Genomic DNA, 24,363 nt, shown 5'->3' on the forward strand with positions numbered 1-24,363 from the left:
CGGCTCTGTACACCTTGAGCTTTTACATAGAGCTGGATGTTGTGCTGGTTCAGGACACGAGCTCGGAGACGACCAAGAGCTTGACTGGCCTTGCAGATCCTGACATTGATCTCTTTATCCAGGCTGCCATCATTGTTGATGGTTCTGCCGAGTTATCTGAAGTCATCCACTGTATTTAGCTGGGTGCCCTCCATGGCGATAGAGGGGGGGGGGCAGTTGAAGCAGGGGCTGGCTGAAATAGTACCTTTGTCTTGCCGAGGCTGATGGTGAGTCTGAAAAGGCGGGAGGCTTCTGCAAACTTATCTGTGATGAGCTGTAGGTCAGACTCTTTGTGTGCCATGAGAGTACAGTCATCAGCAAAAGTGCTTCCAGGATGATCTTCTCCACAACCTTGGTCCTGGAATTCAGTCGGCGGAGGTCGAATAGTGAGCCATCGAGTCTGTATCATAGGTATACGCCAAGGTCCAAGTCCCTGATAGCGTGGTTGAGGATGAAGGTGAAAAAGAAGTTGAAAAGGACCGGGGCCAGAACGCATCCCTGTTTGACGCCGTTGCTGATATTGAAAGGCTCTGATACTTTTTCACCCGAGAGAACCTGTCCAGTGATGTGGTCATGGAACTGACGTAGAAGGTTGACGAATATGTGGGGCATCCAAATTTGGATAGGATGATCCAAAGGGCCTCCCTGTTCACTGTGCCAAAGGCCTTGGTGAGGTCAACGAAGACAGCATACAAGTCCATGTTTTGCTCTAGTCATTTCTCCTGTACTTGCCGGACGGAGAAGAGTGTTCTGCGGTTTGGCGAAATCCACATTGTGTTTCTGGCAAGTTTCCTTCTGAAATGCTTTTCGACTAATCGATTGAGGAGGATCCGAGCCAATACAAAGGAGGGAGATCCCCCGGTAATTGCCGCAGTCAGTCTTGCTACCCTTGTTCTTAAATAGGGAGAGATGACAGTGGCATCCCTAAAATCTTTGGTCAGTTCTTCTTTTTCCGAAATGCTGGTGAGGAGTGTGTGAAAAGTCGAAAGGGTCACAGGGCCGGCAGATTTGAACAACTCTGCTGGGATTCCATCCATTCTGGAGGTTTTGCCTGAGCTGGTCTGCCTTATCGCCTTCAAGACTTCATCCATTGTGTGGGGGGGGTGTCGAGGCAGTGGACAGTAGGCTTTTGTGGGATCAGGTCAAGAGAGAGGGGGTCTACACTGGAGGGCCTGTTGAGCAGGTTGCTGAAGTGCTCTCTCCACCCTTAATTAGAGATTAAATAAATCCACCCAAAGATTTCGGAGAAAATGACCTCAGTCCCTGTTTAATTTTGGCTTATGTTTTTGAATTTCTAGCGCTTCTCGTAGAATTCCATTTTTCCATGTTGATAAATTTCTGGCTAGTATTTCTGTATTCTCCCATTTGATTTTATGCTTTGGGTTTTGGTAGATGTGTTCTGCTATTGCTGACTTGTTATGTTCTTGTTTTGTAACTGCCGTGTGATGCTCTTTTGTTCTCACTGAAATCGGTCGGGATGTTTCGCCATTATACGCCCCACTACACTCACAATTTATCTTGTATACAACACCATTTGGATCATCTCTTAGTTTTTGCATCCTACCATCAGCTTTTAACATAGTTTTGACATAGTTAACATAGTCAATCTCTTATAATCATTCGTTTGATCTGCTAAATTCAACTCGTTTCTAATTGTTATCAATACATTACAGTCTTTCATCTTGTTAATCCTTTGTAATTGTTTATCCATATTATTACTTCTCTCATCTTGTTAATTCTTAATTAATGATTAATCTGTTATATTGTTTCCAATTGTTATCTATATATTGCACCACATTTTTGTAAAATATCATTATTTGCTTGATAATGATATCTGTATGTGTATCGAAACGTAGCATGTTAATAAATTCAGAAGTAGTATATCCATATAAGTGTTTTTAATTTAAATAATGCATATAAATTTCACAAAGATCGGATGATATCACAAAATTTTATTCGTACATCATATGTAAATAATCGTAATCAAAATGAACCGGCTCGTGGGAAATTAAAAGGTTCATATAATAGTTCAACACATTAGATAAATTAACAGTGTGTTGATTTTTCAAAGTATCTTGGGAAAGTAAACGGCTCGTGCAATAAGTAAAAGCCGTAGATAAGTAAACCGTGTGTTGATTTTTCAACGTATCTCGGGAAAGTGAACGGCACGTCTAATAAGTAAACGCTGTAGATAAGTGAACAGGTTGTCCATTAATAACGCCACTCGGAGAAACTAAACCCGTTACCATTAAACTAAGCCATAGTACTAACTAAATCATTTTTGTAATTCTTAAACGATTTTTATCAATTATCGAACTATGTTTTGAAAGTAAACTATACACATACTTTCCAGTGCCAAAAACCCTGTTCTATGCGGTACCATATCTCCAGTGTGAACTGAGTCATCTTTAGCATCTTTCAATCTGATTAAAATACAGATGTATATTTCCTTTTGGTTTTTTTTTATACTTTCGATGGCCTCTACTAAATAAAGATCTGACCAGTTGTAGTGGGATTTCGCGTCAGGGGTCATAACGTCAGACATTTGATTAACCGCACACCAAGAACTCGCTGCAACAGACCGTTTCATTGGCTAATCCCTCACACCAAGCAAAACTGAAGTACAGCAAAACTGAAGTAATGGAATGTCAAACTCAAGGATTTGAGATCAATATGGGTGATTGTGTATTAGAGCTAAGATAGGAAGATATTTGTTTATAAAGCTTACCATAAATGGAGTATGATGCCCAAGAGCTAACAGACGTAGACCCATACCATGTAGAATGTTTATCATACCAGATACACCAGCATATTTACCAAATGCTACCACACGATGGCCTTTATCATCTACCATCTTCTCATAATCAATTAGACGAATATTCTATAATATATAAAACAATATATCATAAAATCTAATAGTATCTTATAATTCAATTATTCCAGTTAACACATCGATCTTCTAATTTACTGATAATCCTTACTGGGGAAGTCCATTGTAAAGGTTTTGAATTCTGTTTGAAAAGATTATTTGGATTCGTTATTTGATGTCAATTAAAACTATTGGAATTTAATATATTTTTCCGAATTTCTGGAAATCTTAAAATCCTCCAAAACAGATCTATAATGACTGACTATTCAAATTGCAAAATCCGCATTTGAGATGACTATAATCTAGATGGTATATCACTGAGAGATACCTATAATATACCTATAGAGAGATTTTTTTTTTTCTGTCACAGGTTATTTTCATGAAAAATTGAGGTATTGGTATTTTTGCAATAAGTTTCAAGGATTTGCGGTGCTCAGACAAGTAATTTGAGAATCTCTCATGCTTTAAGACCATCTGAGGGGTACCATATTTCTGGGCCCTGTTTCTCGAAATCTTAACTAAAGATAAAATCCAAACTTTAGTAGATACTTAAATTTTGATTGGCTAAGCACTAAAATCAATTTAATATTATCCAATCAAATTACTAAAATTTGGATTTTATCTCAGTTAAAATTTCGTGAAACAGGCCCCTGGTCTGCTATCTACGAAGCTTCATCCTCCTTGTTATAATACACTAGAAAAAGAATCGTTTAAGATGAACAAACAATCTGATTAAAATGCAGATCTATATTTCGTTGACGGCAGATATACATTAATCAATCAGTGCTGACGTTTCTTGGGGTTTACCCACAGTTCCGTGCAGAGCACGCCAAGAACTCGCCGTAACAGACCCTTTCATTGACTAATTCCTCACATCGACTAGACCACCTGTTATATAACAATTCTTCCAGATCCCAGTGTTGTGAAGACAAGTAAAACAAAATTTTAAACTATAAAAAATGACACGAAATAATTTCTGTTTTTTAATCAGATTGGATAAACAAATGAATTTAGATGTTTACCTTATGTATAATAGCATCAAGTAATGGCATATTAGCTTCTTGGGCTTTGATAGTATGTGAGAAGAAAGCGTAAGATCTATCAGGCATCAGATCATCTATAGGTACTTGTTTTACACCAACTACTAAAGAAGCTTCACTCAAATTTTCCTGAATAATAGCACCTCTATCAGCGTATTCCTGAAATCAGTTTTATTCATACTGGGTAATAAATAATGAACAAAATCAGTGATGTCAATAGTATTTTAAAAACTATGGCAAAATTTTAATTGTTTTTTAGTTTACTGTACTTGCTAATATAATAAACCTCATCCCAACATCAATTAAACCAACTCTGATGGAATTGCAAATGTATCTATAATCAAACTTCTGTTCTTTACATTATTTTGAGATTACAACATAAATAACATATTTTACAGGGTATAAGTCGATGTGGAGTATAAGTCGAATCGTCATATTTTACTGTTTTTCCGACCTCCATCCATATATACATGTAAGTCCAAGCGGTATATAAGATGAATGTTTTTCAACTTCACAGTAGCAATCTATTATCAAGTTTTGGGACTGTTATCCTAGTCAAATATGCCTACCGTGCCGGTGTACGCCAAGAAAAATTGGCCCACAATATTAATGTAAAATAATCAGTTTATAAATAATGTTGGACTAACTTGATTAATATTCCAAGTTGTGTTCTTGGTTTATTTGAACCAGTTTTTTTTTTCAATATACCCGATAAATATAAGACAATGCAGGCTCTGTCTATAATTGCACGTGGTTAAAAAGTATGTTACTAAAAATAGAATAAAATAACTCAAAACTAAAAGTAGAAATCTCGCGAGACACGTGAATTATGTGAAATGGAAACGTGCCAATTTTGACGAATGTCAGAGAAAAGATTCTATTTTGATGGCATATATTCTCGGGTTGATGATAATATTTGAAGGAGGGGTGGGGGGGTAAATAAAGAAATAAACAAGCTAAGAAACGTCTACAAATATTTCGATTGGAATAGTGTGAGTAGTTTTGTGTTAGACGATAGTGCGTGCGGCATCGTGGAGCGACGGTAAATTTCGTTATGTCATTTCCTTACCTTCATCCGTATATAAGTCGAAGCGGAGTATAAGATGAAGGACGAGCTTCAGCGGAAAAAAGTATAGACTTATACCTGGAAAAAATATGGTACATGTCTGCCGGGCAGATCTAGTTATTCTTATTTTTTTTATGTGTTTGTTTTCTCAGAAACTAGCCAAAGGATCTTTTTGAAACTTTGACTTATCCCCCTAAAAATGGGTGGTGAGTTTTGATAAAATATATTTTACGAATGAAAAAACTGATGATGCAGAGTCGTAACTTTGTGGGTTGTTTCAACCTATTTTACTAATTCTTTTTTCTTTGAGTACTTTGATAAAAATCATTCTCAACTGCATTTTCAGATTTTTGAATTTCTGGAAATTGAGACCAACTTGAAAACTTCTTTAATATTTGCACGACTTTCATGAAATTTGGAATGTAAGTAGATCTTACTGAGGCAACTTGAACGATGTCATTAGAAATTTTATAAATTATCTCCCCTTGGAGAAATAAAGGATCAAAGATTTCAAAAAAATTGAAAAAATATAGGTCAGATTGGCTTTAAATGTTTTTCTGGTACTAACTAAGAAATTACTGATGTGTTCGCAAAATATGAAGTCTATCGATCGAACTGGAAGTGTCACCATCTTGAAACTTGAAAAATCTCTAAGGCTTTTGCGATTTTCTGCATCCTCGGTATCCCCAGTGTACTCATTCCATTCTACTCCTCTATACCCTGGGTTAATCCATAGGGTTTCCCCTGATTTCAAATTATCTGCCCTGGCCTTGATTATAGCTAAAGTCTACAAACCAATCAAAAAACAGTTTACAAACCAGTAGCTTTGCGTTCGTTTTATAAGGGTAGATAACCATATTCCTGTCCATTTACTGAAAGATTTAGGCAAATAATGTATATATTTCTAATTCATTTATATTTAATTGTATTAATCAAAATCTGTAGTATGTTTCACTGATGTCAAATATGCATAACATCTATATGTTTGACTTTTGTTATTATTATTACTATTCGGTCTTTGTCTGAAATATTTAATTCTGTTATGTTTATTTTTATTGAAACTTTGAACTATCCCCCCAAGAATGGATGGTGGCTTTCGAATGAATTTATTTTCAAAATGTTTTACTCATCCGAAATCACCGAATTTTACGAACGAATGCATTTGACCTACATTGCTGTAACTTTGCGACTATTTGACTTATTTTACTAATTCTTTTTTATTTGAGTACCTTGAAACATTTACTTCCAATCTACAATTTCGGATTTTCGGATTTCAAAAATTTGTCGCTGTGATTTCAAACCGGAAGTTGAGACCAACTTGACAACTTCTTTAATAGTTGCAAGATTTTCATGAAATTTAGTATGTAAGTAGGTCTTACCGATGCGACTTAAAAGATGTCATTAGAAATTTTCTAAATTATCTCCCTTGATGAAATTAAGGAACAAAGTTTTCAAAAAATCGACGAAATTGCCTTGAAATTTATTTTCTCTACTTGCTAAGAAAGTACTGATGTGTACACAAAATATGAATACATTTTCGGATAGCCGGGATCAAGGTCGAAATTTTGGTATTTGAAAATGTCACAATTTCGATTTTGCATTTGACGTTTTTCGTGCCGGCAAAAGTTTTTTTTACGAGTGAAAAATCGCATTAACATCACGACTTTCGATCAATTTTAATGGTTATTTTTGCTTGTTCAGATTCTTTATATGACCCATGACATGTGACAGGGAGTGACCATGAATATGAAAGCTTTCATATTTGCCTCGCAGATCTAGTTCTTATTATTTATTTTTTTTTCCATTTTGATCATATCTCAAAAACTACTTGTCGGATTGATCCAATTTCTTCGGTTTTATACGAAAAGTGGGTGTGACTTAGAGTTTTAAGCTATTTTGAATGTTCTGTGACAATGCAAATTGTCCCAAATCACCGAAGTTGTTGTTTTTTTAAATATTGCCATAATGTTAATTGCCAGATTTTAACATTTGATACTTTTGACATAGCCAGAGACAAGGCACATAGCTACGGTTCTTTAGGTTTTCATTTTCAACGAATCTTCAAATATATTAGGTGCCAAATTTTGAACATTTAAATTCTTACAAAAAACATTTTTATTGATGAATATTTTTTATGGTATTTTACCCAGGGCTAAAGGGTCATCTGATTTGAGCAAAAATGTCAACAATTTTGGTCTAGATAATTTTCCTTAGCAGCCATTGGACAATTCAGTTTTTCGCTCCTAGATTGATTATTTATTGCTCGATTTGTTTAAAACAAAGCTCATATGCTCCTTTTTCCAAAATGTCATTTTTTTGTTACTGATAAAGTTTCCTGTTGGCACCTTCAGTGACATAATTTTAACAAAAACTATAATTTTGACAGTTCGGTACCACTTTTTTAAAGAAAATATTATTTTTTCAAAATTTGATATTACGAAAAGGATGCGCCATAAAAGGCGCACAAAACATTGGACTAAGTTTTTTTAATTACGATTTCGTTTTCGGGCTATTTAGATTAAAAGGTGAAAAAAGCTGTAAAATTAATCTATTTACAACCCATTCAGCTTCTTCATATTTCAAAATATTTATTCGTAACTTTCATAAACTTGTAGCAATAATCCATACGAAGAGAATGTATGTGAAAATTAGTTTATGACATGAGCAGTTACCGAGAAATGGATAATTTTGCATGCGTCACTTTTCACGTTATTTTGCCTGTAAAGGAGTCAATTATTATTCGATTTTCAATTTATTTTTTACCATTTGATGCCTTATGTCAATTTTGACTAGGTCCAACCAATTGAACATTTTCACTGTCACAAGAAATGACATCATTTGGGCAAAAACTGTATTTTTAGCCTTAAAAAGAGATATTTTATTCAAATGATTCTTATTTGTAATGTTTTTAAAATTATGATATTTGATTCAAATCAACAAACAGAATAAACCCATACGGTCATACAGATACCACACCAGCGGCTGCCAGGCAGGATACGGCCACATTTTGCAAGAGACGGATAGAGAACTAGCTAAAGACTAACGCGATTTTTTTTACAATCAGGGGCAATAATCCAGAAAGTTATGGCCTGAAATGTGCAAATATCAAAAGGGACTGAGCTCTTTGGGATAAAAATTTTGACCTCTAGAGGGTCCACAACCTTCGTATTACACACTTCAACAAAATTTGCGTACAAAGAGCGGCGGGCAGTTTCATTATGGTGGAATTTCCCGAAATTCGAATTCAACCTTCATTATGGTGGAATGGTGATGTATTTAAACAGTTTTGAAAATCGGAAAAAAATTGTGACCTTTAGATAATCAGCAAGCTAAAAATGCGATTTTTCGAACAATCAGGGGCCATAATGCAGGAAGTTAAGTTCTGGTATCAAAAGGAACCAAGATCTTAGTGTGTAATGGTGATATATTCACATATTTTTATTAAATCAGATAAAAATTGCGACCTCTACAGGGACAAGCTAAAAATGTGATTTTTTTGTTCAATCAAGGGCCATAATTCAGGAAGTTATTATCCGATATGCGCAAATATCAAAAGAAACCAATATCTTTGGGTTATAAACATGTATTTCAAATTTTATCAAAATTGTGACCTCTTGAGTGTCCACAACCTTGATTTACCAGATGTTTACACTATTTGCCAGTTTGTCCGGCGAACTCAACAAACATTATGGTGTAACAGTGATATATTTGAACGTTTTTTTAAATCAGATAATAATCGTGACCGCTAGAGGGACCACAGGCTAAAAACGTGATTTTTCGTACAATCAGGGGTCATAATTCAGGAAGATATGATTCGATATGTACGAAAATGGAAAGGAACCAAGATATTTGGGTTATAAACGTCCACAACCCTGGTACACAATATTTTGACACTATTTGCGAACAAGGGGAGGCCATTTTACGCAATTCGAACTCAACCATCCTTAGGGTGTAATGGTGATATATACAAAGAGTTTTTTAAATCGGATAAAAATTGTGACCTCTATAGGGTCCACAAGCTAAAAACGCGACTTTTCGTACAATCAGGGGCCATAATTCAGGAAGTTATGGTCCGATATGCGTGAATATTGAAAGGAACCGAGATCTGCGGGTTATAAACATACATTTCAAGTTTAAACCAAATCAGATAAAAATTGTGACCTCTGCTGTGTTCACAAGCTAAAAACGTGATTTTTTGTACAATCAGGGGCCAAAATCCATGACGTTACCGTCCGATACATGCCAATATCGTAAGGAACTGAGATCTTAGGGTGATAAATCTATATTTCAAGTTTCATTGAAATTGGATAAAAATTGTGACCTGTAGAGTGTTCACCTACAATTATGGAGGGACTTATGGACGGACAATGCGACAACAATATAAGTCCACATGAAAATGTGATATAAAATAATTAATAGAATACAATATCAAAAAACCATCGTTTTATCCAACGTTTCGTCAGTAAAAATACTAATAACTAGAAGTCAGTTATGACATCATAGGAAGTTATGACATCGTGGAAATGACGTCATTGACTTGACAAACCAGCCCATTTCTACATTTTAGGAAAAGTTCATAAAGTTCCTAATCCTACAGATATACCGATACTAATGTGAACATTATTCCATGGACAACTACCTTTGACCCTCGACAACCTCATCTTCACCAAATGATTAAAGACTGAAGTATTTTAGACACAAGTTTACGTATGACAAAAATTATGAATAGCAGCAAAATAATAATAGCAGAGAGAAAGAACCACACTATTGGCAATATCTTGAAAGAAAATAAGTTGAGAACTTCTGACACTAGCAATAACCATATTAAGGACAAAATTTCATATGGATGTCAACCTTGTTTACGAAAATTATGCAAATCATGCGAGACTATGTGTAATAATCAAGAAATAACCAGTAAAGACATCAAATCATTCAAGATTAGAGACACTGTCAACTGTGACAGTTCTTATATATGTTGTATTACTACTCAAAAGAAGTTAAGGGTCAACCAACTATTTTTGTTTGACATTTTATTAGACACAGGGAACATGTAAATCAAAACTTTTAAGCACACTTTTGGTTAGAATGAGTTCAATATGTCTCAATGTTGAGTCTTATGAAAGCATATGCACTTTTTATACACAACTATTCTGGGGATCTGATGAAAATTCGCCATTTTGAGCATAATGAGGTCCAACAAAACTGTCTCAAATTTGATAACTTTGTTAATAACGAGTGAAACCATCACGTGCTCGTAAGCAGTCGACACAACGACGAGGCATGCTGTCGATCAGACGTCGAAAAAACATCTGGGGAATGGCCTGCCAATCTGTCTGAAGGAATTGCACCAATTCTTGAATATTTTCAGGTTGTCTATGATTGTCTCTAACACGTCTGTCCAACTCATCCCATGCATGCTCAATTGGTGCCAAGTCAGGAGAGTTTGCAGGCCAATCCATTCGTTCAATACCATTTTGGGTGAGAAAATCATTAACAACTCGTGCTCTATGCAGTCTAGCATTGTCATCTTGAAGAACGGAACCTGCTCCAATTTGACGAAGACTTGGGATGACAAAAGGCTGTAAAATTTCGTCTCTGTACCTGATACCCGTCAAATTTCCTTGGACGACGAAAAGAGGAGTCCTGTGATGTACCGAAATTCCAGCCCACACCATTACTGTACCACCTCCAAAGCGATGGCGTTGTCTGACGTTAACATCAGCAAATCTTTCTCCTTGCCACCTATAGATGCGAAGTCTGCCATCATTGAACTGTAATGCAAATCAGGACTCATCAGTGAAGAGTACTCGCCCCCATTGTTGCCGTCTCCAGTCTCTATGATGTGTACACCAGTCACAACGTGCTGCCCTATGACGTTGAAGAAGAGAAATGGTCGAACCGCTTGTCGTCGAGATCGAATGTTGTGGGCTCGCAGACGATTTCTTATGGTCTGGTCCGATACCTGAACACCACTTGTATTTCGCAGTTCATTTCTCAGACATCTCGCTGTAACAACGCGCTGATGTAAGGCCATTTGAATGACATGCCGGTTATGACGTTGCGACGTTGATCTTGGCCTACCAGACCGTGGGCAATTCTGAATTGAACTGGTTGCCAGGAAACGCTGCCATAGTCTCCCAATCACACTCTGGTTACAACCGATTCTCTGTGCCACATTCCTCTGTGTAAAACCCTGTTGAAGCCACGCAATGGCTCTTCCTCTGTCAAGTTCACTCAGCTGACGTCTGACCATGTTGAAATTTCAACTGAGAGCAGCACGGTCATGGAAGTTTTTTTTATGCCAAAACTGTACATGGAAAATGCATAGTGCACGTGCAAGGACATAATCAACTCCAAAAAGTCGTACCCTACTGCGTTTGGGCGATGCAAACAGTTTTGTGGAGCCTTGTTTTGAGCTTCAGTTTATGGTTTCTAAGGAGACTGTCAAAATCGTTTTGTTTGAAAATGACATATGCCTTGTACACAGGTTTTGTCGTCAGGATATCGTGAACAAATTTTGACACGATTTCCGCCAATAATTTTATATATATATCTGATATGTGCATAGACAATTACCTGGTAGACAAAAAGGGTTGACCCTTAACTTCTTTTGAGTAGTATATATTGTTTAACATGTGAAACCTGTAGTATGCAATATGTAGGCCAAACCATTACTCCTTTCAGCACTCGGTTTAATAAGCACAGAAGTAATATAAAGCTTAAAAAACCTGGCCATTCCCCCCATGTAGCCTCCCATTTCAATATACCTGGTCATGATTTCGTGTGTACCATAGTACAAAAAATTCCTGTTTACTTCATCTAAACTCAGTACCCCCTTGGTGTAATAGAGACAATGAGATAATAATAGGCCATAAAATTTTTAATTGTTGCTGCAACACCATAAGAAATTACATGTTACACTTTACAGTAATGATCTTTACAAAGAAAATGATAGTGAATAAAACATATCACAAAAGAACTAATTCGCTTGCGCATAGGGGTCTTTAGCAGTGGGAGGAAACCGGAGGACCCAGAGAAAACCCACGAGGTTGGACAGGCGACCCTACTCCTTGTCACGTACAACCGGGGATTCGAAACCACGCCAGTCAACTCAATGACAGACTTCATGATACAGCGCGCGCACGCTAACCATTCAGCCATCCAACCCCCTTTACAGTAATGATCTTTAATAAAACATTATCACAAAAGAACTTCCAATACCCATTATATTAAATTTAAAAAAGGAATAGAATGCATAGAGGATTTTAAAACCTTCAGTTTCTGTGATAGATCTGGCTCAAAGTATCTTAAGTAGGCGTTGCTTTTCCAAAAACCCAAATCCTGGATTAACTCATGTGGAACCCCAGCTTGGTGAAGCCAGGTGGCACCACCCCGGCGAAAAGAGTGTCCACTAAAATTGCCAGGTATGCGAAGCTGTGATGTGACTGTGCGTAACTGAGCGAGAAAGGCTGAGTAGGAGAGACAGTGACCTGTCACGGACACACGTAGGGGAGCTGAAGCAGGGTCATTGTGAGATGCATGTAGTTGCAACAAAGAGTATATGGCACTAGCTGCGCAAAGGGGGTGCACTGGTACCCCTAAGTGTGGTAAAGGCACTCTAAGTGTGCGTTCACGAAATTGTAATGTTTTTGTCCACTTTAAGCACAATACATAGTCTAAATGGATCAGTGTAAGATCCTTAATAGCAATGTCTCTGTTTGGGTCAAATGCTGTTTTAGCTAAAAAAAAATTCCAGGTCTCAGTAATCCGAAAAATCCAATCAGACAGGCGACCCAAAAAGAGGCATCATGAATTAAATCTAAATTGAAACACTGTTTGATTTGCAATAAAATAATGGTTTTATGGGGGAGACACCATGCTGAGCGTCTCTGATTTCTCTTTTTACACCAGTGAGTAAAAAGTTTATGGACCAATTGTCTTTCAAAGGGTCACTAAGGAGCACACATCAACCATATAGGCAATATATGATGAGATCGTTTGTGTGGAGGCTGGAACAAGACCTATTCCAAGACCTGCACAAAATTTGGTGTAGCAGTTCAGTTGGGCCTTGTAAGTTTTCTTTGTATTTTCTGCCCATCCTTTTTTCTGCAGTCTAGTCACTGATAGGTTGAGAGCCTGTTGCAGTTCTGGGCCACCTGGAAGATAAATATGCATATGACATGTGTTGAAGTAGTTCGTTAAAACTAAACTCCAAAATTCCAAGGCTGTATAATGGCATGAGTTCGGTATAAAGTTTTTCAAATATGTGGCTGTCATGAAGTCGCGAAACACTATCAGCTAAGACGTTTTTGGATCCTGCCAAGTACTTTGCAGTCAGATTGAAATTAAACGTACTTTGTAACCACACTAGTTGACGTGAGGAGCCAGTGTTTATCCAATGTTTTGCACTCATATTATCAGTAGAGATGATCACATGTTTGTTCATTAAGCTGGGGGACCATCTACGAAGCGCTTCCACAATAGTGACAGTCTCTTTAATGTTTATGTGGGTGTCCTGCAAGGCTGGCATATCAATAGCCCAGTTTAGATAGAAATAGTCACCTTCATAGCAACCTCCCCCACCCTGTTGACAAGCATCAGTTGACATAGTAGTGACAGGGCGGGGATTGAGAAACTTTACTGTACCATTACATGCTGGCATGTGATGCGACCACCACTGAATGTCATCAAGCATTCATTGTGTGGGTCTGAGTTTATCACCAGCCAATTTAAGTTTGTTTTTGGCATCTATGAGAGATCGTAAAAGGGTCCGTCCCCCCTTTATTACTTGGCACGCCCATTTGAGCTTTCCGATTAATGACTCAAGCTGGCTTTTGCTAGTCCTCCACTTGGCACAAAATAAGCGTAAATAATCACAAAATTGAGATAATTTGTCCTAGGGTAATGATAGGGTCATACACATGGTGTTTATTAAGACGCCTAGGAATATGAGTTCCTGACATGGATTGTCCACTTTATTCCAATTTATACGAAAACCAAGGAGACGCAACACTTGTATCAACTTCAGTAAAGACTCTAGACACTTATCTTTTGAGTCTTCTATAATCAAGAAATCGTCTACATAAACGATTACTTGTGCATCGAAATGACATTTGAGGATCCTACAAACACTACTACTAAGTCTTTGAAATATACTTGGGCTTTTAGAGGCCCCAAAAGGCAACTTGGCATCAAACAGGTAAGATTTAGTGTCATCACCACTGAACTTCCACTGAAGCCCAGTATAAGCATAATCGGACGGATGGATGTTTAGGCATACGGATCGGTAGGCACTTTTTAGGTCAACTTTTGCTAAGTATGATCCGTGCTTAATTAATTTACATGCATACCGCAAATCCATATACTGGCATGTATTGTCTGTTGTAAGCGAGTTTTTAAGCTTAGTCCATCTGGGCGACTTGCATCATGGATCAATCTTGCTGACCCATTAGACTTCGGAATAGCTCCAAGTGCACTTACAATTTGTTTAGGCCTATGACATGTGACATAGTTTCCCAAACTTATTTCCTCCAAAATCTACTTTTCGACTAGTGTTCTAAAGTTCTCAGTGGATGAGTAATTTTCACATTCAACAACATGGTTGACATTAGCGGGGTCACCCTCGGTTATCTTAAAACCATCTTTTACGCCATTTAAGATAAAGTCGCGGTCAAAGTCAGAAAGGGGAGTAAGCAGCACCAATTATCATAGTTTAAATTGTATGAGGGTGAAGTGACGCTGCTTGCAGGATCTTTAATCGTTTTTTGCCGGTGCGCTGCTGTAGTTGATGGAATGATTGTGTTTTGACGCGGAGTGGTTAGTAGCATAACAAATGTGACAGTTGTGAGCTAACCTGCAGTCAGGTCGAATACATTGATCATAGTTGAAACGTCTACAAATCTCTCGTCCATCCGGCAAAAATGGGCCACAGGGGTTCCTATGAGTATTACGATTACAGGTAGCACGTTTGTCATTATTAACGTTTGGATGGCTTCCATTCGTTCCCTTCAGCTCTGATAACAACTTAGCCGTAGTATTGTCCAGTCAAGGTAGTAGATTGAATTCACGCAGTTGAGATTGAGGGGTGTTCCATCGAAAACCCATTTGAGCTTGGCACTACTGGTATTCGCGGTCATACAAAAGAACACTAGGCCACAAATAATTTGACGAGAGCCTCAGGATGCCTTGTGTGTAGTTTATATAGTCAACAATGTCACCTGGTTCTATCTCATTTAATAGTATCATCTCTTGTAAGATCTGTAGACTAGCATAGCCCCACTGCTCTGGGTTGAGGGACAGGGACTGACAATTATCACCCACCTGAAATTTGACACCATTCCCAATGTCAATCTGTTTACCATCACGAACTAAGTCATGTGCACTGACCCATAAATAGTTTTCAATTTTTCGTGATTTACCTTTGCGTGGTAGTAGTTGGTCTTTAGAGTCAAGGTCTTTATCTCCCGCTGGAGCTAACAGAGCTTTGAGTTGAGCTTGGGGTAATGGTTGACAAGTCTGGGTTGGAGGCTGTAGATTTAGCTGGGGGTCGTATGGATATCTCTGACTCTGTTGTGCTTGTAGTTGTAGAGCCTGGAGTTGGTGCTCTAAGTCCTTTTCCACTTCTTGTTCAAGTGATTCACATCTTTTTCCAAGCTCCTTAATGTCCTTTATTTGTTTGACAGACGAGGGTCGAGTTTGTTTTGGTCACGCACCTGAACTATTTACACAAGTCATGTTGGTGTCAAGGCCGATTTCTCGCTCATCGTGTGTGACGGGCGGGAACGATAATGTCGGAGTGCTCGGTCTGCTTTCATCAGCGCTTTGAGTTTCATGTTTGATGCTAGGCGAGGCAGGTTCCGTACCCCCATTTTTCAGGAGTGTTAGGTATTCAGACATCTTTGCCCCTGCGTTCTTTCTACGGTCCCGGACTATTTGTGACATTTAGAACAGTATTAACGTAAAGATATTAAGCAAATTGCACGTTGCGGTGGAGTAAGCTTAAGAAATGCAGAGCTAGTCACTATCTGTAGAGTGAGCAGAGCCAGTAATCATTTGCATGCATAGTTTCGTATCAATTATGTAAATATCAATTTGTACACAAATAAACACATAAAGATCTGAAAAAATTGAACACAGCAGAAAGTATGTGGATTCATAGACTTGATTCAGTTTGGCCTAACAGTTTAAATGAGTTAAATCTAGAGGGTTTCAAAATCATTATTAATTATACATAATTTTTCCTTACTTCTAAAATTTTACCCAAATTTTAGTTAGCTAAGCTTTCTTATACCCATACTTTTTCTCGACTCTTTGATGAAAATGAGAGGGTATTTAGAAGGATCGGGCTTCTAAATCTGTGACATTATAAAGTAGGATTCTTCGACGAATTCCCGCATTCATTTCTGCCATTCACTACAATCGACGCAGCCAGGATGTTGGCAAAACAACAAGAAATGGCTATTGTACAAAATGATTGGATGACGTTTGCTTTTCTCAACCAATCAATATCCCTGTTATGAACATTTTCCCTGACCTGATTTAAAACGTGAAATGCACGTGCGGTCTGCGGTGTACTGACATCATTTACCTGAGTAGAAATAAGCGTTTGCGATGAGATAATTGGGGGGCTCTAAATGGGAAACTTTGATAAATTTGTGAAATGAAAAATGCTTTTGAAATTGGAAAAAATAGAAAAAACCTCTATTTCTCAAAAAAGTATTTAGTATAAGTCAGTTATTTACCTTGTTTTCTCGGTGTATGGGTTGATACACCGTCTCTTTTTTGAGTGGAGATCTCCTCGGCTTCGCCTCGGAGCCCCACTCAAAAAAGAGATGGTGTATCAACCCATACACCTTGAAAACAAGGTATATAACTATTACATGTTATGTATCTAAGTCTATGATGTCATCATTCCCACGATGTCATAACTTCCTATGATGTCATAACTGACTTCCAGTCATTTTGTATTTAGTTCTTCATCCCTGAAGAAGTTAGTATTTTTACTGACGAAACTTAGGATAAAACGATGGTTTTTTGATATTGTATTCTATTATTTATTTCATATCAACTTATCTGAATATCAAATGCATCATTTTGACTTAGTCATAATTATATTGATCCCATCAAACTGTTTGTGTTTCCTGTTTCTATTGATTGGAAGTTTCACGTGAAAATGTGGGCATATAAAAATGGTTTCTATCTTGTATGGTTGCAGGGAAATAGACGATTTTCTACAAGTCAATTTTCATGGTTTTTGGTCCATAAAAGTGTCAATTATTATCCGATTTTCATAAAATGTTCACCATGTGATACCTTATGCCATTTCATAGAAATAATTTAACATTTTCATTATCACCGGAAGTAATGTCTTTTTGGCAAAAACTGTATTTTTAGCCTTCAAAAAAAATATTTTTTTGAAGTGGGTTATATTTATTATTTGTTTAACATTATGATATTTGATTCCAATGGACATATAGATTGGATCAATACGATCATAGAGATGTCAAAAAATGGCTTTTAGCATCTTCCCTTGTCGAGAAATAACAAATTTTCTCAGGATCACTTTTTAAGATTTTTTATCCTTTTTAATTTCAGTTTATGGATTCTAGGTTTATTATTTATTATCTGATATGTATAAAACAAATTTCATGTTTCATGATCCAAATTCTCAACTTTTTTGTTACCCATAAAGATTTCTGTCAACACCGGAAGTGACGTAATTTTGCCAAAATTTACAATTTTGATCCGTCTTTTCGGAAGCAAATATTAATTTTTACAAATCTGATATGACAAGCGCAAACCAGCGGCTGCCTGGCAGGATACGCCCACATTTTGCAAGAGAAGGATAGAGAACAAGCTAAACAAAAAGCGATTTTTCGTAACATCAAGGGCCATAAATAATTGAGGAAGGTACTATCAGATATGTGCGAATATCGACAGGAACCAAGATCTTTGGGTTATAAACTTGCATTTCAAGTTTCATTAAAATCGGATCAAATTTATGTTCATAACACAAAGATCATGGTTCCTTTCGATATTCGTGCTTATCGGATTGTAACTTCCTGAATTATGGCCCTTGATTGTATGACAAATCGCATTTTAAGCTTGTGGCCCCTTTAGAGTTAAATCAGATAATAATTGTGACCTCTAGAGAGACCACTAGCTAAAAGATAGGTTGCCAGGCAACGTAACATATGCCCACAGCCATAGGTGTACGAGCTGGGGGGGCTGGGAAAATTTGGGCACACAATTGTACTTTGTAAAAGTTGTATAAAAAAATATTGTGTTCTAGAATGCGTCCAATTTAACAGCGAATTTAAATTCAGAGTGTCTATAGTTAGGCAATTAAATAGAAATCTTAAGACTCAAACCCTCTATTGTTTGGAGTACAATAAGCCACGAATTACAGTTACATAAACAACTGTTTTTAGTTGTGTATATTACAAGTAAATAAAATTTAGTTCTCTTTTATTGATGATTTAGAAATTAAGAACTTATTCATCGCAAAAGAGATATGATTATTATGTAACATACTAAGAACCTAACTACATTTTTGGGGCACCAACCACCACCGCCCCCCCCCCCCCCCCCCCGCCCCAGTAAAAAATTTCCCCGTAGGCCTATGCCCACAGCATCTAAATCGTCGGGGCAGTCAACAAGAGTTGTCACATATTTTTACTTTTTTCGGTAATGAAACATTTATAATACATTAAAATCTGATTAAGAGTAACATCTTATTAAGTAATTATCAGAAAACCATTAGAATTTTTTTGGTTTTTATAAAGTTTTGCCCCATGCTAACGTTTAGTATAGGAAACTTTTAACATCATGGATTTAGCTGTTCAAGTCATAAAAATTCATTGAAAATCAATATACTTGTTCGTCTCAAGACCTTACACTCTGTGTATGAATCTGAAGTTAATCGGATGATAACTTTAGCTTCTAGAGGGTCACAAGATTTTTCAAAGTGATCAAGGGCCATAACTTTGGCAGTAATTTTCGGAAATCGTTGAAAATCAAAATGATTCTTCGTCTCATGACCTCAAACACTCTGTATCAATTTAAAGTCAATCGGAAATTAACTTTAGCCTCTAGAGCATTTACAAGATTTTTTGAAGTGATCAAGGGCCATAACTCTGGCAATAATTATCGAAAATCATTGAAATTGAATAAACTTCTTCGTCTCATGACCTTAAACACTGTGTATAAATTTAAACTCAATCAGATATTAACTTTAGCCTCTAGAGCGTCCACAAGATTTTTCAAAGTGTTCAAGGGTCATAACTTTGGCAGTATTTATCGGAAATCGTGAAAAATCAATAGGATTCTTTGTCTCATGACCTTAAACACTGTGTATGAATTCAAAGTCAATTGGATATTAACTTTGGCCTCTAGAGCGCCCACAAGATTTTTTGAAGTGATCAAGGGCCATAACTCTGGCAGTAATTATCGAAAATTGCTGAAAATGAATAGATTTCTTCATATCATGACCTTAAACACTGTGTATAAATTTAAAGTCAATGGGATATTAACTTTAGCCTGTAGAGCGTCCACAAGATTTTTCAAAGTAATCAAGGGCCATAACTCTGGCAGTAATTATCGGAAATCGCTGAAAATCAAAAGGATTCTTCGCCTCATGACCATAAACACTGTGTATAAATTTGAAGTCAATCTGATATTAACTTTGACCTCTAGAGTGTCCACAAGATTTTTTTTCAAGTGATCAAGGGCCATAACTCTGGCAGTAATTATTGGAAATCGCTGAAAATCAATAGGATTCATTGTCTCATGACCTTAAACACTGTGTATAAATTTAAAGTCAATCGGATATTAACTTTGACCTCTAAAGCATCCACAAGATTTTTTGAAGTGATCAAGAGCCATAACTCTGGCAGTAATTATCGGAAATCGCTGAAAATCAATAGGCTTCTTCGTCTCATGACCTTAAACATTGATATTAAGTTTAACCTCTAGAGCGTCCACAAGATTGTTTGAAGTGATCAAAGGCCATAACTCTGGCAGTAATTATCGGAAATCACTGAAAATCAGTTTGGCCCCTAGAGCGTCCACAATTGCGGATGGACGGACAGGGGCGACGACAATATACAACCACATTTCAATATGGGCGTATAAAAAACGATTTTTCGTACAATCAGGGGCCATAATTCAGGAAGTTACGATCCGATCAGCGCGAATATCGATAGGAACTAAGACCTTTGGGTTATAAACTTACATTTCAAGTTTCAACAAAATCGGAGAAAAATTGTGACCTCTAGAGTGTCCACAAGCTAAAAACACTTTTTTTGGTACAATCAAGGGACATAATCCATGAAGTTATGGTCCGATACATGCCAATATCGAAAGGAACCGAGATCTTAAGGAGATAAAGCTATGCGCGAATATCGAAAGCAATCGGGATCTTTGGTTTATAAACATGCATTTCAAGTTTCATCAAAATCAGATCAAAATTGTGACCTCTAGAGTGTCCACAAGCTAAAAACACTTTTTTGGTACAATCAAGGGACATAATCCATGAAGTTATGGTCCGATACATGCCAATATCGAAAGGAACCGTGATCTTAGGGAGATAAAGGTATATTTTAACTTTCGTTGAAATCGGATAAAAATTGTGACCTGTAGAGTGTCACAAACAAATTGTGGACGGACAGACAAACAGGGGCGACGACAATATACGTCCATATGAAAATGTGTCCGTATAAAATTAGTGAAAATCAAAAACGTCCATTTTCACTTTTGACAGTGTATCTCTTTGCGAGTGAAATGGGGCTGTCAGATAAGCCGCCCATATGATCTGTTTATGTTCATGGGTAGGCAATTGGCCTGTTATTAACATACACTGGTTACCTTGTAAATTATGGAGCGGAATTTCCCTCATAATTCTAATTCCAATGTGGCCGTATAAAATTAGTGAAAACGGGATTGTAAATTATAGAGCGGAATTTCCCTCATAATTCTAATTCCAAAGTTAGTAATGCGTATGATAATATGCTTACTTCTATGCATATAACTTCTTACTAACACATATCAAATTGGCTATTTACACATATAAAATGCTAATTTATATGACTTATTTTTTAAATATTGCAGTTAGAATTTGTATTTTGTTCTATTTCCATTATTACTCAGTTTAGCTTAAGTTAACATTTTACAAATGTTTTGCGCTATTTAGGCGGCATAATTTTAAAGCTCATTTTGGTAACAGATCGCGCTGTTACAATTGTATGGTGGCTTATTGGGAACAACCCGACAGACATGACAACATTTTTCTGTCAAAAATAATAAAATATTTTCCATACAAAAACAAATTATTTTAGATATTTTATTAGATAATTAAATAGGCTCTTTTATCTTGCATTTTCACAAATAATGCACTATCGATTGTTTTGACCTATTTGTTTTCTAAAAGAATAATATACTCTTCAAAAAATGTAGGGGATATTTAGAAACAATACAAAACTGCGGAAATGCACTGCTGTTTTTATTAGAGGTAACCAGTGCAGTATGTTAATAACAGGCCAATTGCCTACACATGAACATAAACAGTTCATATGGGCGGCTTATCTGACGGCCCCATTTCACTCGCAAAGAGATACACTGTCAAAAGTGAAAATGGACGTTTTTGATTTTTGTCTTAATAATGAGTAATTGCTCCACCAATCCTCAGACATTCAGCAATTCATCGTGGCATGCTCCTAATCAAACATCCAATCACAATTTGGGGCAATCTGACCCACTCCTCTTGCAGTGCCACGGCCAATTCTTGCAGTGTTGTCGGTTGACGTCGACGAACACGTCTCCCGATCAAAATAAACGTAAAACAGTAAATTGTATGCAAGAATCGATAGGAAAGCAAACATTGATAGGACAAACCAGCACCTGGCAGTTTTCATCAACCTTTCGTTGAAGTGTCAAATTTGACAATGAACCCTTCCCATGTGTATGGCGCTATTGCGTGTCGCATGTGCAGCTCAGTGGTTCTGTTGGGGCGATAAGTTCTTCATCTGTTTATTACCAAGTTCCTCTCATAGAATAGACATCAATTGTTAATTAATACAATACGTTAATATGATGCATTAATATAATACACTAATCGTTAAGCAATTATCGGTAAGGTAAATCGTTCGTTGTTCATATTAAATCGTTCATTATAACACTAACAGATAAACACAAATCTTCAGATTACAGAAATGAAATGAAATGAAATGAAATGGGGTTTAATGTCCTACTGTTCTGCTCCTAACCTGGGCTAATGAAGACGGGCATACGCCATAAAGTGTGCTATGAGGGAAAATTTGCCTGGGCAGCGGCACTATCGCCTACTCTTATATCGAATTCCAACTGCCAAGGGATCTTTTACGTGCATTCCAATGTATACACGGGACCTCGGTTTTTCGTATCATCCGAATGACTAGGAAGCTGTCCTTGTCAGGCCCTCCGTCCTGCATCACTGACAAGGGGAAACCACGCCGCAAAATCTGGATGAATTTTCTCTGCCAATGCAGGGATCGAACAACCGACCTCCAGGCTAGCGAGCAAGCGTCTCACCCACTTAGCCACGTGATCCCCCTTCAGATTACAGTAAAGTAGTACAAATATTCATGTTAACAAAGATGATGGTGTTTATATGACATAATCAAGATGATGATGACATTACGTTATATTTCGAGAGTTTTCGTTTTGATGATTACGTTTTGATGATCATATTATGTCAATGTGATGATGACTACGTTTGATGATAAGATGATGACTACATTTGATGGTTTCTCTAAAATAAAAATAATACAGCGTTACAATGAAATAATGACATGAGTTTAACATTCTAATATTTGAATATCGTTCCAAATAAACTTACTTGAGTACTAGAGGGAGAGAGTTGTCCCTTTAAGTGTATTGTCCCTTGTACTTTCAGGAAAACCACCTACGCCAAGACATGGGCGATACGAGTAGCCATTCTGACAACACAACCATTAATTTATGCAGTTAAGCGGATAAACATTTATATAACTATACATAAATCTTGACCACAAAAAGAAAAGGACAGGGATCAAAACATTATAATATACTGACTTGGATAAAAAAATTAAAAATAATGTGAATTCTTCCGTAACATTTAGCTTATCTCTTCCCTTCAAAATTATGAAATATTTTATGCACACAAGTAGAGTATATTTGATATCATTGAAGTAATCTATATCGGACCAGGCTTCCAAATCTTTGGGAGCTGTGGTGTGTCGCGGTGAGTAAGTCACTTGCTCGGTAACCAGGAGATCTCAGGTTCGCTCCCGGAGTTGGAAAAGAAAGTCCCTCAGGTTTTCTGGCGTGCTTTCCACCTGTCAGTGTCTGACAAGGAACAGTCTTAATGGCACGAAAACCCAATGGCGTGCACCAAGAGTAGGCCATAGTGCCTGACATTGCACACTTCATGGGGTATGCCCGTCTTCATTCGCACAGTTGGTGCATAACTACAGGACATTAAACTTTATTTCAGTTCCAAATCACCGGTTTTGTGTTAGGAAGTAGGAGGACCCTTTGGGGATTGGATGAACGATTCATCGCCCTTATTGATCTCATAGGAGCCATCTTTGACTCACATTTTACAATGGAAAATCATGTTAATAATATTTGTAAGAATCAGGGGCGTACATAACGATTTTGTTTGGGGGGGGGGTTTAGCCAAAATGCGACCGACTGATGCACAGGTGCGAGTTTTCTAGGGGCCATGTGCAGAGCGGATCTAGAAGCTGGGAATGGGTGGGGTGGGGGTGGTTCCAAATCTAGGGCCCCATCCACAATCCCACCCCACAATGAATGTCAACAAAATACTGGCTATAACATTAAGCATCCCAGTAGAACATAGACAGTATTGTATAATTATATAGTTGTTCGCCGATCGTTGTATCGCCGGAAAGCAGTTTTTTTTAAGTTGACATAAAGTTTATGTCATATATGATGATTGTGCCTATAACACTGATCAACCTGAGAAAATTTTGAAAATTTGAGCTCATTGCTGGGAGAAAGTCTTGTGGACGAGAGGACCAGAAATGTGAGCCAATGGGACAGAATCTCGAAATCTGCCCCTGTCAATTCCGCCTGTTTTGCAAGAGTTGACATAACATTTGTATAGTCTGACGCCCCACGTGAATATGATAGTGCTGAGACAGTATAAGAAAACAGAGGAATAGAAGAATGATGTTATAACAGAATCGAGCACCGCAGGCGCGAAAAAAAATTCAGATATGTAACCAAGCTTTTAATTTTCCGGGACTGGGCCTGAAAATTTTAGTCATTGTCATGGCAAATGGAACCAAATTCTCGCTAATGAGAGGATA

The 24,363-nt window shown here is 37.2% G+C and overlaps 1 protein-coding gene across 3 annotated transcripts in view; it reads right to left on the reverse strand.

Moving 5' to 3' along the window:
* Positions 1-24,363, reverse strand: part of LOC126828352 (alpha-aminoadipic semialdehyde synthase, mitochondrial) — a 219,948-nt gene that overhangs the window by 152,024 nt on the left and 43,561 nt on the right. For all 3 annotated transcript variants that reach the window (XM_050558072.2, XM_050558074.2, XM_050558076.2), the window contains exons 3-4: positions 3,931-4,107; positions 2,768-2,920 (exon numbers count right to left, since the gene is read on the reverse strand). In XM_050558072.2, coding sequence (XP_050414029.1) covers positions 2,768-2,920; positions 3,931-4,107 — 330 coding nt within the window. The remainder of the gene's footprint in view (positions 1-2,767; positions 2,921-3,930; positions 4,108-24,363) is intronic.

This window comes from Patella vulgata, chromosome 7 (assembly GCF_932274485.2).
Source record: "Patella vulgata chromosome 7, xgPatVulg1.2, whole genome shotgun sequence".
Taxonomy (NCBI): Eukaryota; Metazoa; Mollusca; class Gastropoda; family Patellidae; genus Patella; species Patella vulgata.